Genomic DNA, 13,973 nt, shown 5'->3' with positions numbered 1-13,973 from the left:
CAAATTTGGTCGATTTTCCATCAAGCATTCTTGGTCCAACGGTAGGATAATTGCCTTCCAAGCAATTGGCCCGGGTTCGAGTACGTTCCATTCCACATCCTACATCACCAACACATCACTAACATACAATAGCTCCCGGAGGATGCACAGCTCCTTCTCACGATTGCAACGTTGACTACTTTTTTTGCGTTTTCGAAGTCCAGATCCGCCTTTGGGACATATCTGCAGCGGACTAACTTTTTTTGATGATTCTGGTTCTGAAACTCTATTGGCATATTCTAATAGTGCTCTACGAAGTACCTTCAACCCGTGTGTGCTGCAGGCCTAGAGCTGGCTAAACTCTTGGGCGCGACACCACAGTGCGGGGCGCTGCCTTTGTTATCAAGCACCATCTCGCTTCTGACCTGTAGGTGATTAGGTAGCAACACAGGCCATTAAAGTGGACAGGCCTAGAGCTATTGCTTGGTACTCGAGAGCTTGTTTTTTGACATGAGACATGCATATCAGTTCAGCTCGCATACTGGACTGATAAAACGTACGGTGCCGTCCTGGAGGACACACGAATTCCTGCGGGACTTTGCAGCTCCGTGTCAGTCCAACGCAACATTGCGTAACAGCTATTGATGATCTCGCTCTACTCCGACGTTACCAGCGTGCTGGATAGAGAAGTAGTAGCTGGCACATTGTTTGCACAGACAAGCTCCAAAGTGCGCGACCTAACCACTCTGGCGGGGACAAGCCTTCGCACCCCTCAAAACCGGTGACCCCAAAATCATGGTTCAGAGGCATATCATCTGCATTGATTGGCTTGCGGCTAGCCCTATATCGCCATCGGAGCCTCTGATGGTCTGGCTCTTCGGCTGGATGCGTTGGCTTTGCAGTGCACTGCGGGGCTTCAGACGCTCGCTCCGAAGTGGGGAGTCGGTGAGCTCATCTGAGGAACATGGCGAACTGGAGGCCCCGCCTGAAGTTTAAGGCGTCTGATTGGACGCCATGTTGCGAGATTGTAACAAGTCACCGACATCTTGATTGAGCTGCCATATGCGCCAAGTATGTGCTGAGGACACACATGAAAGGAAATGACGAGGATGTTTTGCGGCGTAGGTATTATATAGTGTGCTGACAGCCTGACCTTTGAGCCTCACACCTGGCCTCTGCAGTCATCCTTCGTCATCTTCGCCTGCGATACGCTGCTACTCTCATACGTAGAGACGACTACGACTCTGCAAACATCTGTTGATCTATTTGTGAGGCCATCGACATGACTTCCCACAACCAGCCCATGCCGCCACCAATCCGGACAAACACTGTCGATTCGCAAAAGTCACGGTCGTCATCGGGTCAAACATCTCCACCCTATTCTCCAGCATCACCCACGGCTCGCGCAACAGCTTCGCCAACCGAGGCGTCTTTCTTCGGTGCCATTTCAGCACGCATCCGCGGTCGCTCACGGAGTCGCTCTCGTGGAGCCACGTCTCGCAAACGCTCCAAGTCGCCCATGGTCATGCCACCCGAGCAAGCACCTTACTCACAAAGGCATGCTTCCGCTACAAGCCCTATCAGCCCGACACGACCAACCGCAGGACCGGTACAGGGTGACAGACCTAGCATACAGGCTGCAGGTCGGCGAAGCACAAGCGGAAGCGACCCATGGAAAGGACGGCATTCGAACGACTGGCTGTTCAACGGGTACTCGCTGACTGCTTCGGCAAAAGAGCTGGTTCAACGACGGAAGTAAGCAGTATGGTTGGCTGATAGTACTGCTGGCGGTACCACGCTCGCTAGCGAATGTCTGGCAGCGTTTGACGAACGTTACGAGGAACAATAATGATATGGCTGAACGAATTCGTTTCGAGGTTACCGGGTTTACTGGGAGGCGAGCAGGGCAACTGGGCAGATCGCGGCGTTGTTGTCGCTATCTCCACTCGCGTTCTTACTGTCATTATCTTGGTTGTACATTAGCTTTAAGCGTGCGATTTGACATTACCGTACCAACGCCGTGTGTCGCATGCCGTGATGCCACGTTTGTCAGATGTACTCGCATGCTAGAGTGGCGCGGCTCCACGTTGAACCATACCTTGGTACCAAAACCAAACAACAGAGTCGTTCGATGCTAGTAAAGATGGTATAGCATGTCAGAGAGTTCGGAGTGGATTTGCGCAGCTTCTTTACATAATCAGCCCTACTGACTCGCGGCGTCTGCTCCGGTCCCGCACCTGCCATGCCATGTACCAGGTACCAAACGATCTCACCGCTGCAGTGAGTACCTTCATGTCTTCCTGTGCTCTGTGCTTCTGCGATACTCGCGACAAACACGCGACGATGATATCGACAATTGATACGCGTCGTTCGGAATCCGCTCGTCGCCATGTCCTATCATCGGAGTAACGACATGATGCCCCAGGTAGCCTAATCTGCTGCATCGAACCCCGAAGGATGACCCACCACCCCTCAGTCACGCCGCCTTGAGGTTGATCATCGTTCGGTACAAATATACGCATTCCGAGCCCGGGGGAGTATCGTTCGTCACACCGCATCGACTTGTCCTTCAGTGCTGGCACCGAACAGTTCACGTACTTAAGAGTCAATCCCAATCCGTTCCGAATCTCCAAACCTCCCTCCGCTACCTTCCCCAATCCTCGAACCCACCATGAAGCACGAACGCGCCACGCTTCCGACGCCTACTTCGTCAGACTCTTTCTGGCACAGCGAGCCGAATGAGTTTCTACTGGGTCATTGTACGACAGAGGAGTTGCCCGCCGAGGCTGACATCGTTATCGTGGGATCTGGTATAACCGGCGCAAGTGCTGCGAGGTATCTTTCAGAGGATGAAAGGGCTACTGGCAAGAGCATTGTCTTGCTCGAGGCAAGAGAGGCATGCTGGGGCGCTACAGGAAGGGTAAGACTACCGCGTCGATTCCACATACTTGACATGGAACAAACCATTTGGCGCACACTTGCTGACGGTCGCGCAAACAGAACGGTGGTCACTGCCAACCTCTCCTCTTCGACCGAAGCAGCGACGTCGCTGAATTCGAACTCAAGAACGTCGCCGCAGTCAAGTCCTACATCCAAGATAACGGCGTACCGTGCGAGTGGCGCGACGTAACAGGCTGCCGCACATTCTGGACAGAAGGTGCGATGGAGGAGGCTGAGAAGGAAATCGAGCATCTCCGGGAGATCGCACCCGAGATCGCACGGCACGTCACCATTATCAAGGACAAGGAGGAGTTGAAGAAGCATCGCGTCTCGCCCGACTGTGTCGGAGCGACGCTGAGTGAAGGAGCTGCAAGTTTATGGCCATACAAGCTGGTCACGTTTGTCCTCAAGAAGCTTATCAAGACTGGCCAGCTCAACCTACAGACCAAGACTCCCGTCACCGAGATCACCTCGTCACATGGCACGCACACCCTCCACACACCCCGCGGCACCATCAGCAGCAAGACTGTCATCCTCGCAACGAACGGTTATACATCAGCCATCTTACCTCACTTCGCCGATCTCATCGTGCCCTGTCGTGGGGAGATGTCAGCCCTTTTCCCACCCGAAGGATCGACCCTTCTGCCAGACTCGTATGGCATGGTGGGAGCACTCGGTCAGCCAGAAAACAACGACGACTACCTCATCCAGCGCCCATTCGAGGGCGTTCCAAACCCCGGTGGTCATCTGATGTTTGGTGGCGGTCGCGGAGCTGGAAACTTCCCAAGCATAGGCATCTCAGATGACAGCGTGATTGACGAAGGCTCCGCTGCGTATCTCCGCGGTGCGCTGTTGAAAGTCTTGAACTTGGGAGGGCAAACTGAGGGCTTACATGAGCTCAAGGCTGCGGCACAGTGGACTGGAATCATGGGATATTCTCGTGACGACCACCCATGGGTGGGCAAGGTGCCCGATAGAGACGGCTTATGGCTGGCTGGCGGCTACACAGGACACGGTATGCCAAACGGTACATTATGCGGCAAGGCAGTTGTCGACATGGTACTGGGCGAAAGCGACGGCAAGGACCTGGCCGCCGTGCACGAGGAGATGGTTCAGAAGGGAGCCATCCCCAAGAGCTACATCATGACAAAGGAGAGAATTGATCGGGCAAGGCAGATGCTTACGGTACAGCAACAAGATGCGCAGGGCGTACACATGAACGGTGTTGTGTAGATCTGAATGACAATACGATTCGCTCTCCTCGCATTGGTGTACTCGTATTACGATCGTTGAACTTGCTCATCTCGTGATGCTGTGATATACGTGTAGAGCAATGTTGCCGGCAGTGGAGCTATTATCACTATGTTTTGTAGCACAAAGATGGCCTCTGGATCAATCGGCGCGCGGATGTTAGCGTCTAAGGCGTTCCAAGTTACTCCACTTCCAAGGTTCCCCCACTGAGGTACCCAGCCCGGCCGATTACCAATGCCCTACTCTACATGATCACGCTACAACAAAGACCACTACATCCGGGCCTATAGCAAACTATCTCGAAAACAGTAGACATACTTACATCGATACGTTATTGCCTGGCCGACCCTCAACTTTGTTAACAATTGCCCCCACCAACACAATCACCCGCTCCAAACCTCAACATGCCAGCAAAATTCCTCCCCTCGAAAATCGGAGTCATCATCTTCCCCGGCTTCCACCTACTCGACTATGCCGGCCCCCTAGATGCCCTCAACATCCTCTCCGCCGACCACCCTCTCACGCTCTGCACCATAGCCGCAACACTAGACCCAGTGCCAACCCAGAACAGCTTGCAAGACAAGCAAGGCTCCCAGTTCTCACAGTCCATAGTCCCGACTCACACGTTCGACAACGCACCGGATGATCTGGAGGTGCTGCTTCTCCCTGGTGGGCTGGGATCGAGGGGACCGGATAGCGACAAGTGGATGAAGCCACAGGTCGAGTATCTCGAAAGATTGGATTTGAGCGGCAAGGGAGGCATCAAGTGGGTTCTTACTGTTTGTACGGGTAGTGAGATTCTAGCTAGGACTGGTTTGTTAGATGGCAGGAGGGCTACGACTAACAAACGCGCGTTTAACGATGTATGTCAACATACTTGTCATCTTTCCACCTCGTTTCAGACTCTTTGCTTACTATATATGTTAAGGTCAAAGCCAAGCACCCGAATGTCCAGTGGGTTGCCAAGGCTCGTTGGGTCGTGGATGGCAATATCTGGACGAGCTCAGGTATCTCGGCTGGAATTGATGTGACGTTCGCGTGGATAGCGGATGTATTTGGCGAGGAGACGGCACAGTATGTGGCGGATCGGAGTGAGTATGAGAGGAATGTTGATGAGGGGAATGACCGGTATGCTGAGAGGTGGGGGACTGTGTAGTTAGGTAAAACGTGACACGCACCAAGGGCGAAGATGTTACTCTTCGGGAACAATGAGCATCACCTTGCATAGTATCTCTGGGTAGTGAAATAGTTCATGTCATGTGAAATTACAAAATCTTGTCTATAATAAATCTCGCTATGCTGGAAAAGCTATCAAGGTCGTAACGCTAATATGATACGGAGTGACCGCTGCAACAGACGCAAACATCTATACATCTAAGACTGTCGACGAAGAGAAAACAAGCTACTTGCGGCTGCGGAAAGCAGCGAAAGGAGGGAAGAAGTATGCAGGGTGGAAGCACGTTAGCACTGTGCAAGCGATAGCCAACATCCTGAATAATGTATTAGTATTCTGTCTTTTGTGCAAGGGCTCGGATCAATGAGACTTACATTCCATCAAGGAGCAAGAACTCCTTCTCATTCCTCATGAGCGAGTTTCCCCATCCACCAGCCATCTCGGGCAAGCGGTAGATACACCTGATAAGCACAGTCGTGTACGCGAGAACGATCATCCAGCCAAACAGCTTGATCTTAGCCAACCGCACAGTTCCCGTCTCCTTGTCCATTTCATACGAGCTCTTCTCGCCCATGGCCTGCTGGTTCCTCGCCTTGCGGTACCGGAACACGTAGACGAGGACAAGACCACCACACACCGCCATGGTGACGACCTGGAACGCAATACCGGCGACAATCAGGTTGTTACCCGCATCGATGAGCGCCTTGTTCGTTGTGCCACCCGCAGCCGCCATACCACCACCGCAAGCCTGGAGAACGATAGAACCGAAGTCGCAGCCGATGAAGATCCAGGGGTAGAGACGCGGCTTGAGAAGCGAATGCTGTGGTCCACAGTACAAGACAAAGTGCTTGAGCGTGAGGTAAATCGCGGCAGCAACGAAACTCGGGCCCAGAACCAAGCAGCAAATCTGCAATTTGAATCCAGATTCGCTCCATGGGTTATCGTTCATGATAACACGGCCCGCATATCCCGCTGCTTCGAGGAAGGTTCCGACGGCCAGTGCGGCAGTGTAGGTCCACGTGCGGCTCAGAACACCCACGACGAGCGTGCCGATACAGAGGATGCCGAAGAGGGCGCAGAGGAAGGCGTTGGCGCCTAGATTAGGGCGGTACCCGTAGAGCGTTGCGAAGACGGGGCATTCGGGGCTGACTTCGAGACATTGGCGGAAGTTTCCTTTGGGTCGGTCTTCTTGCGCGGATACGACGACGAGGAGTTGCGTTGCTAGGGCCAGAGCGGCGATGAGGCCGGTTCGTGCGTGGGAACGCATGGGGGGCGAATGTGCAGGGACGGAGAATGCAGACAACGATAGACGACGAGCGAAGATGTGGGATTACCAGAACGTCACTCTACAAAAGAAGAGCAAGAATCCAACACGAACAGAAACGCGGGCGAACAACGTGGGTAGGTGGACTAATTAATCCCAGCCCAGCAGCGCCCTCCACTCGCAACAGCCTAGCCCTTTATCATGCACGTAGTATATACCCACCGACCGTATACACCGTGTTTGTGCTGCCAGACGGCGCCTCTAATCTCTTTTGCCTCGCCAGAACGGAGAAGGCTCTAAGCGACGCAAGTCTTGCCGTGCTTGACCGCGCGCCATTGGCTCCATGCCGCGGCTCCACCCAAAGTCATTGACGCTCACGCCTTGGCCTCGTCCGATGCATCTAAGCGAGGGCGTGTCGCGACCCGGCGGATGGGTCGTGTTGCGACGTCTTGTACCCGCGGCACGCCGTTTCACCGTTTTCGACCGCACGTGGTGCGATAAGGATGGGGGCTCTGCCTTCCGTTTGCGGTGGCGGGGTGCGAGGCTTTCGCTGCTGCCTTCATTCTTCACCACATGGAAGAGAGGCATGTGGATGATGGGGGCTAGTGGCTTTGGGGGTGTGGCGTCGTTCGGCTTTGGTTGTCGGGTTGCCGTCTTCCCGGTCGTTTCTTCGTTTATGATCTGTTTTTCGTTTCGGCTCGCGAGGCTTCCGTCTCTAGTGTTTTGGAGGCGAATACTTGATGCTGTTTGGTTCTTAGGGCAAGACTTTTTCGCACGCGCACGCGCATGGCGCGCGAATGCTTACAGTGTGTAGGTGGGCTCCATGATGAGTGGTTGCGTGAAAGATGACATGTAGTTGCTTACTGGTAGATTGCGCTAGCCGACTTGGCTTTCATGACCGTTGCTTCTGTATGCGCACTCAACGGTCGCTTTCTTCCTTACCAATCACTATTCTTAGTCGGATTCGCGGGACTTATGGCCTCCGGTTGTCTTCACTTCGACATATGCGAGGTATGCGACTGATCGTATTCGTGATTCATATCAATGCCACGCCTTCAAACTCCGCCCAATGCAAGCCCCCTTCCATGAAGCACCCAAACTCCCACTAATGCCAGAAATGAAAATATTCAGCCTGCCACATCTTCAACCCTAACCCACCGCTCCTCCAAAGCAAGCACAACCAACTCCTTTACGCTACCCAGACTCTCCTCTCTGCCCAGCGCGACAGGACACAGTAGTTCACTGACATTCTGCAAAACCTTGTACAGCCTCGTAGCCTTCTTCTCCACTTTCTTCTTATCCACCTCGCCGTGTTTAGAAAGGACAGGACGAGAAGAAACGTGATGTGGTGCGGAAGAGACAGCAGCGAGGTGGTTGAGGAGTTTGTGCAGTAGGAAGTGCATCCACACAAGATTTGTCTTGGGGTGGAAACCGCGCCAGACGTCTTCGTCAGAATCCTCTTCCGTCGGTATCGGTGCAACATCGAGTACCGTTTCCTCGCCGTGTTTCCTGGGCGATCGCCGAGGCATTTGTGGTTCGTCGTCGCCTGAGTCGAAGCGAATGTGCGTGTTCTTTCTAGGCGAGCGGCGAGGTGTGACTGGGGCTTGCTCTGGCTCTTCCTCTTCAACAGGTTCCTCTTGCGGTATATCCAACGGCTCGTATTGCAACGGGTTGTCGAAGAGTGCTGCGCCGCGCATATAGCGGTAGATCTCATATTGGTACTCTTCACTTGCGTCGCCTTCGAAGAGCGCGGGGTCTTTGTTGAGATCCAGATAAGCGACGTCGACCATCTCCTCACTCGCAGATGCGGCTGTGGAGCTGGAAACATGAGACATGACAGACGTCCTGCGGGACCGGGATAATGAGGCGAGGATGTCTGCGCGCGACAAGGTGTAGTCGATCACAGTCGTATCGAGGCCGGTAAAGCGGAGTTTGCGTCGCAAAGGGTCTTTGATCGAGGGCTGCAGCACGTCTCCACCTGAACGTGAAGACCGAACGCAGATGTTGCCGAGATGCAAGTCGCGATGCTCGAACTGACACGCCTCTTCTGCCTTTCCTACGCTGATTGCTACCCCCCAGAACACGTCCCAAGCTTCCCATATCGACGACATGCCACCTGTCTCCATAATCTTCTCAACATCCGTACCAGCGTCTTGCATTTCTACTACAGCCCAGAGCTGGTACTCGTCGTAACTGGTCTTCTTGCTGGGATCGGGGAATTCACTCTTCTTTCCGCGTGGCCGCGCCTTGTTCCATTCCTTCCACGCATCGTTGAAAGACGCTGAAGGTCTACCCTGCACAATCGTGAGGTCGCGGAAGACGGTAAATCCAGGTATGTGGGTGAGATTCTGAAGGAGCTTGACCTCAGAAGCAACATCATCAACCTGTGACTTGTACGCGTCGTCCTGTTCACGCTGCTCCATCTCCTTTTCTAATTGCGCTTCGCGATCTCGAACCGCACGAGTGTGTAGCTGGCTTGGTAAGGGGACAGCTGGTGGTGTCTTGAGCGCTACAAGTTTGAGTACCGACTCTTCCTTGAGGCCATTCGCAGGCGATATCGCAGATAAACGGTATACCTCTGAGAACGAGGCCTCTGCAATCTTGGTAACTTGGAAGTGCGGCTCCAGCTCGTCTGACCACTCCTGGAACCCTATAAGCTTCTTTCTATCGCTGAGCGCCAGTAGTGGCGAAGCATAGGCGGTGTATATATCTTCAGGTTCAGGTGTTGGCTCGGGCGTAGGAAGGCATGCTGCTGGTTGCGTCGAGGCTGGTTTGGAATGAGCTGAACCCATGGGCACTGGAGACTTTGTAACTACATCCTGGGCGATGATAGTAGGAATCACGCGTTTCTTCTCTTTCTTGGGTTTCGGGATCGATCGAGCCAATTCGTCAACGTTGTGTGAAGCATTGTGTAAGGCGTTGATGTTGCGGTCGCTCAGCACCTTTCGCGGTCGACGTGGCTCTTTGAGCATACTGACTTCACCCTCCTTGGGGCCCTTGATGGATAGAGCCTGCATGCTCTCGTCCAGTGCATCTTCGAATGGGACGACATTCTCCTTTGTTGTATCCTCGTTGCGCCCAGGCTTCGTTTTGCGTGACCGCGATCGTTTCCTCACCGTACCCTCATCTTCCACAGGTGTTGTTTTCTCTATTCGGAGTTTGCTCAATCCCTGCTCCAACACTGACACATCGTCTCTTTCTGGTTCTGTTTGTCGCCGTAGGTCACGTGTCGGGCCGCTAACCGCATTTTCCTCCTCATCTTCTCTGTGCGCAACTCCTTTCTCTGGTGACAAGAACGTTGTGAATGCAGTCCGCCCTCCATTCCTCTTCTTTCCGTATACGACTTTTGCGGGCATCTTCGAGGGCCTGAGCGAGTGGTGTAGTCGGTTGTCGATTCGTTGAGGCTCGATGGAGGTGCCAGGGTTTGGAGGGGTCTCCACGACGGAAAGTCTAAGCGAGGCGTTTCCACGGCAACAACTTAACGCGTGGGCGAGACTTCCTGAATCACGACATGTCAGGAGCCATCATGCGCTCGAAGGATGACGTAGTTCGTCAAATCAAGCGTTTTACTCAGATCAGGACCAGTAACAATATCACGGCAGCGACAATTTAGAGAGGCCAGCAAACGATTCCGCAGAATTAAAATTAAAATCAACAGGTACTCTGTGATGTTACAGAGGCCTCCTAGCACCTCCCAATGCGATATCAAATGAACGCTCTTCCAATTGAGCGTCTAAATCGTGTACATGTAAAGTGAGAGTCCAATCTCCCTTCTAAACCCAGAAGCAGATTGCACGAAGAAGTTGCCCAAGTGACCGGCAGACGGGCAGAAACTGGGTAATGGGACTAAACGCTGGAGACAACAAGACAAGGGTGCTAGGCAATCAGACAAAAAAGAAATAGGGTCCTTGAAAAGCGTTGGAAGGGCCTGAGGATGTGATGTTGGGACAATTTACAGCCAAGTGAATTTTGGTGATTGATAGGTGGGTGGTTTTGGAGATCGAGGAACGACAACAGAGCTCAGTTGTCGCCACTGTCAACCTCAGCTGGCGGTGTCTCCGCCTCCTCTTGTAGTATGGGTTGTGGTATGACACCGAGACTCTTGCGTTTACTCTTTCTGTCTGAGTCTCCGTCTTTCTTTATGCCATTGGCCTCAGAGGACGCGGTAGTGGGGCTCAGTGTGCTGCTTGATTTCTTGTTCGGGGCCATGCTCGAGTAGCCAACGGTGAGTTTGGATGTGCTGTCGTTGTTCTCGGACTTGTCGGCAAAGTCTTTCCACTTGCGCCAACCGTCGAAGTCGATGAGTGCTTGCATGCAGCCCCACTCCTTGACCTTGCGTTCAAGCCAAACAAAGTTGACAGGCTGTTACATGTGTTAGTATGAATCTGCTAATACAGGACATGAGTGCTTACCTTGGTCAGAAAGTCGTTGCAACCAGCCGCCAGAGCCTCGTGTCTGTCGCTCTGCAGCGAACTGGCTGTAAGCGCGACGATAATGACGGGACTCTTGAACATGCCCTTGTCACCGAGGCGGTCATCCTCGCTCAGCTCGTCTTTGCCGTTGCCCTCTGATCCAAGTCTATTGTTGGGGGCCTCACTACTGCCACTGCTGAATACGCCAATGCTGTTCACACGCTCCAACCGTCGAATCTCCTTGGTTGCCTCCAAACCGTTCATGACTGGCAGCTGAATGTCCATGAGTACCAGATGGAACCCACCTGCCTTCCATTTGGTGACTGCCTCTTTTCCGTTCATCGCACGCTGCCATCTGACCTTCAGACGCTGCATGAAAGCACCCAAAACTCGCAAGTTAATGATGTTGTCTTCTACAATCAACACATTGATGGGCGGCACTGAGCCATCCAAAAGACCGGCTGGCAAACTCGGTGCTTCCACCGGCGGCTTTGGTCTCCGCTTCTTCTTATTGTTCGGCTGTGGCGATGATATGCGTGGGGTGGGCGGAGTCGACTCATGGAGGGTTTGTGAGTGAGAGATGGGATCGGCCGAAGCGGGCGGCGTGGGTATCGCGTTGTTTGAGGCGGCAGAGTTCTTTGCTTCGGAGGCGGAAGAGTCATGGCGCGGCCGGTTTGGAGGGCGAACAGACGTGGCAGAGGAAGGAATGCCGCCGCCGAGCGTGGTCGGTGAGGCTGTGTGCGTTCTAGGGTATTTCGGTCGGTGAGCATGCAGCGGCCCTCGTCTGGTACCGCCCGGGGACGGCAGTGCAGGCAGTTGTCCGGTGTTGAGCACGGCTATTGAGTGGGGCGCATGAGGCAGAGGCATGCGGGCCTCATGCGGCTGGCCCGAGGCAGCGGGAGAAGGAGCGACGACGGGCATGGGCGGGAAGTACTCTGTCTGTGGGTGGACGCCATCTTCGTGGTGGTAGTAAAAGGGCACGCGAGGCGAGGGCTTGGGGGTCCTCCGTTGGGGCACGTCGATGATAAGGGCCTCGGTCACGTTCTGGCCGCCGGGGAAGTAGGCATCCAGGGTGCGGCACATGTCCTCCTCGGGGCCCAGCGTGCGGTCTCCTCCCCGCTGGTTGTCGCGCGGGACGATGCGCAGCGTGACGTCGGGCGAGTCGAAGCTCCTTCCCAGTGAATTGGCGTACTTTTTGAGAATCATCTCGCGGACGTCGTCGACCAGGTCATCCTCGCGGATCTGCACCAGTGTGGCCGAGGCGCTGGGCCGCTTGACCCAGATCTTGCGGTGCAGCATGCCAGCGCTGAAGTGGGCGGGTGCTCCGCCAAAGTAGTCGGCGACGGTGGGCGGGCCGGTCTGGATGGCAGCCTGGGGGATGTCGGGGACGAGCAGCTTCTTGATTATCTGGGCATCGGTCTTGTTGACGACGGACTGGCGGCGGACGAGGGCGGGCGATGGGGCGTGCGAGGTATCGTTGCTGCTGGCGGGGACAGGCTCAGTGGTGGTGTGGTCGCTCGGGGCGGAAGAAAGCGACGATGGCTCGGCGCGGTTGAGCTCGGCAGGCTGCTGCACTACGGGGTGGAGAGGCGTAGGTGCCTCAAGAGTCACCTCTGGCAGGACGACAGGCACGTCGGCGGACGGCTGACGCTGGTGGTTGTGGTGGTGGTGGCTTGCGGTGCTCGCGATGCTCGTGCAGGTCGAGTGTCGATCTCGCGAGGTGTTCAGGCTGCCAGTGCTGCCGTTGCCGTCGGCCTGACTGTCGGCGGCCACTCCAAGCACATCCGACCTGACCATGCGCGGATCAGCTGTCTTGTCGTCGGGAGTCTCCGCGCCAGACACCTCGGGCAGCTGCTGCAGCGAGACGCTCTTGCGGAGGGAGCTGGTCGGCGGCGGGCGCGCATGCCTCTCGCTGCCATGCGAGGAAGTGAGTGAGCGTGCACTGCTCGACGTCGCGCTGCTGCGTCTCAACAACTTGGACCGCGCATTCTGCAGCCGCGTCTTGATACTGCTCATGCCAGCAACCAGCCGGAGGCGCCCAGCATGCAGTTTGGAGATGCGCTGCGAGGCCGTCGTGGTGCGGGCGTTGGGTAAATAAATGGCGGCCTGGCTGCTAACGAAGCTATGGGATGCACTTGGCCTGCCTGTCCATCACTCGCCGGTAATCCAAGAGGGTCGTGATGCGGCGGGTACAGCGGAAAGAATAGACAACTATGATTAGAACAAGAACAAGAAGGAAAGGGGCATGGATCGATTACTACAAGACACGAAAAGGAAATGCGTCGTGTTGTGCTTCTTGCAAGCAAGTATTACCATGTTAATCTCAAAGCGCGCTTGGGCCTTGGAAAGAGGAGCGCATTCCCCATGCCCCCTCTCACTTATGCCGCCCAACTTCCAGGCTTGCCACTGGGGGGTGTGCCCAGTCTGCCTACGTATTTATCATGCCATCAAGGCCCTGGAGTGTCCAAGACGTGTTTGAACCCAATGACAGCAACAGAGCGCATCACAGCTGAGCGCCTGAATTCTGCTTCACGGGCTACCCCAGCGTGTTCCATCGCCAACTCATCTCCACCTCACCTCCTATCCGCTCTGGGCCGCCTGTACGTAGCTCCTGTCACCCGCACACCCATCGTCGATTCCTCCGGATCTCGCGATGCAGCCTTCGCCACATGTATGCACCTCGTTGCGATAACCTGATGTACGGTACGGTCTATGCCAGATGTGGTGTGGCTGATGATGGCACCACCATAGCCCATTGGCTGACATGTGCAACCGCACTTCCTAATACGTCGCTACCATACATAAGTAGTCGCCAACTGCAACGCTTATCACGAGAAGCGCCTGACACTTCTTCAGATTTTGAGGAACCTACTCGACTTGTTGCGGCGGTCAAACGCCATCAAAGTTTCTAGTAGAGAGTTAGGTCACAGTTGTGTTCCATCGCTATCCCAGC

At 54.7% G+C, this 13,973-nt stretch overlaps 6 protein-coding genes and 1 non-coding gene across 7 annotated transcripts; 4 read left to right on the top strand and 3 right to left on the bottom strand.

The window, feature by feature from the left end:
- The first annotated feature begins 24 nt into the window (after nucleotides 1–24).
- On the top strand, nucleotides 25–110 carry J4E85_000441. Its single transcript has one exon. It is a non-coding gene; the product is annotated as a tRNA-Gly (tRNA).
- A 1,151-nt stretch (nucleotides 111–1,261) lies between these two features.
- On the top strand, nucleotides 1,262–1,738 carry J4E85_000440 (uncharacterized protein; the record flags this gene model as incomplete). Its single annotated transcript, XM_051464731.1, has 1 exon — nucleotides 1,262–1,738. The coding sequence occupies one exon, from the start codon at nucleotides 1,262–1,264 to the stop codon at nucleotides 1,736–1,738; it is 477 nt and encodes a 158-aa protein (XP_051331252.1).
- Nucleotides 1,739–2,650: 912 nt separating this feature from the next.
- J4E85_000439 (uncharacterized protein) lies at nucleotides 2,651–4,152 on the top strand (the record flags this gene model as incomplete). Its single annotated transcript, XM_051464730.1, has 2 exons — nucleotides 2,651–2,899; nucleotides 2,980–4,152. 2 exons carry the CDS (start codon nucleotides 2,651–2,653, stop codon nucleotides 4,150–4,152), a joined length of 1,422 nt encoding a protein of 473 aa, XP_051331251.1.
- Nucleotides 4,153–4,574: 422 nt separating this feature from the next.
- J4E85_000438 (uncharacterized protein) lies at nucleotides 4,575–5,326 on the top strand (the record flags this gene model as incomplete). Its single annotated transcript, XM_051464729.1, has 2 exons — nucleotides 4,575–5,033; nucleotides 5,099–5,326. The coding sequence occupies 2 exons, from the start codon at nucleotides 4,575–4,577 to the stop codon at nucleotides 5,324–5,326; spliced, it is 687 nt and encodes a 228-aa protein (XP_051331250.1).
- A 246-nt stretch (nucleotides 5,327–5,572) lies between these two features.
- On the bottom strand, nucleotides 5,573–6,611 carry J4E85_000437 (uncharacterized protein; the record flags this gene model as incomplete). Its single annotated transcript, XM_051464728.1, has 2 exons — nucleotides 5,573–5,660; nucleotides 5,719–6,611. The coding sequence occupies 2 exons, from the start codon at nucleotides 6,609–6,611 to the stop codon at nucleotides 5,573–5,575; spliced, it is 981 nt and encodes a 326-aa protein (XP_051331249.1).
- A 1,124-nt stretch (nucleotides 6,612–7,735) lies between these two features.
- Nucleotides 7,736–9,964, bottom strand: J4E85_000436 (uncharacterized protein; the record flags this gene model as incomplete). The annotated part of the gene is made up of 1 exon (XM_051464727.1): nucleotides 7,736–9,964. The coding sequence occupies one exon, from the start codon at nucleotides 9,962–9,964 to the stop codon at nucleotides 7,736–7,738; it is 2,229 nt and encodes a 742-aa protein (XP_051331248.1).
- A 664-nt stretch (nucleotides 9,965–10,628) lies between these two features.
- J4E85_000435 (uncharacterized protein) lies at nucleotides 10,629–13,036 on the bottom strand (the record flags this gene model as incomplete). Its single annotated transcript, XM_051464726.1, has 2 exons — nucleotides 10,629–10,970; nucleotides 11,021–13,036. The coding sequence occupies 2 exons, from the start codon at nucleotides 13,034–13,036 to the stop codon at nucleotides 10,629–10,631; spliced, it is 2,358 nt and encodes a 785-aa protein (XP_051331247.1).
- Nucleotides 13,037–13,973: the final 937 nt, after the last annotated feature.

This window comes from Alternaria conjuncta (genome assembly GCF_024043145.1).
Source record: "Alternaria conjuncta strain BMP 0040 chromosome Unknown scaffold_1, whole genome shotgun sequence".
Classification (NCBI taxonomy): domain Eukaryota; kingdom Fungi; phylum Ascomycota; class Dothideomycetes; order Pleosporales; family Pleosporaceae; genus Alternaria; species Alternaria conjuncta.
This window is presented reverse-complemented; position numbering and strand designations above follow the sequence as displayed.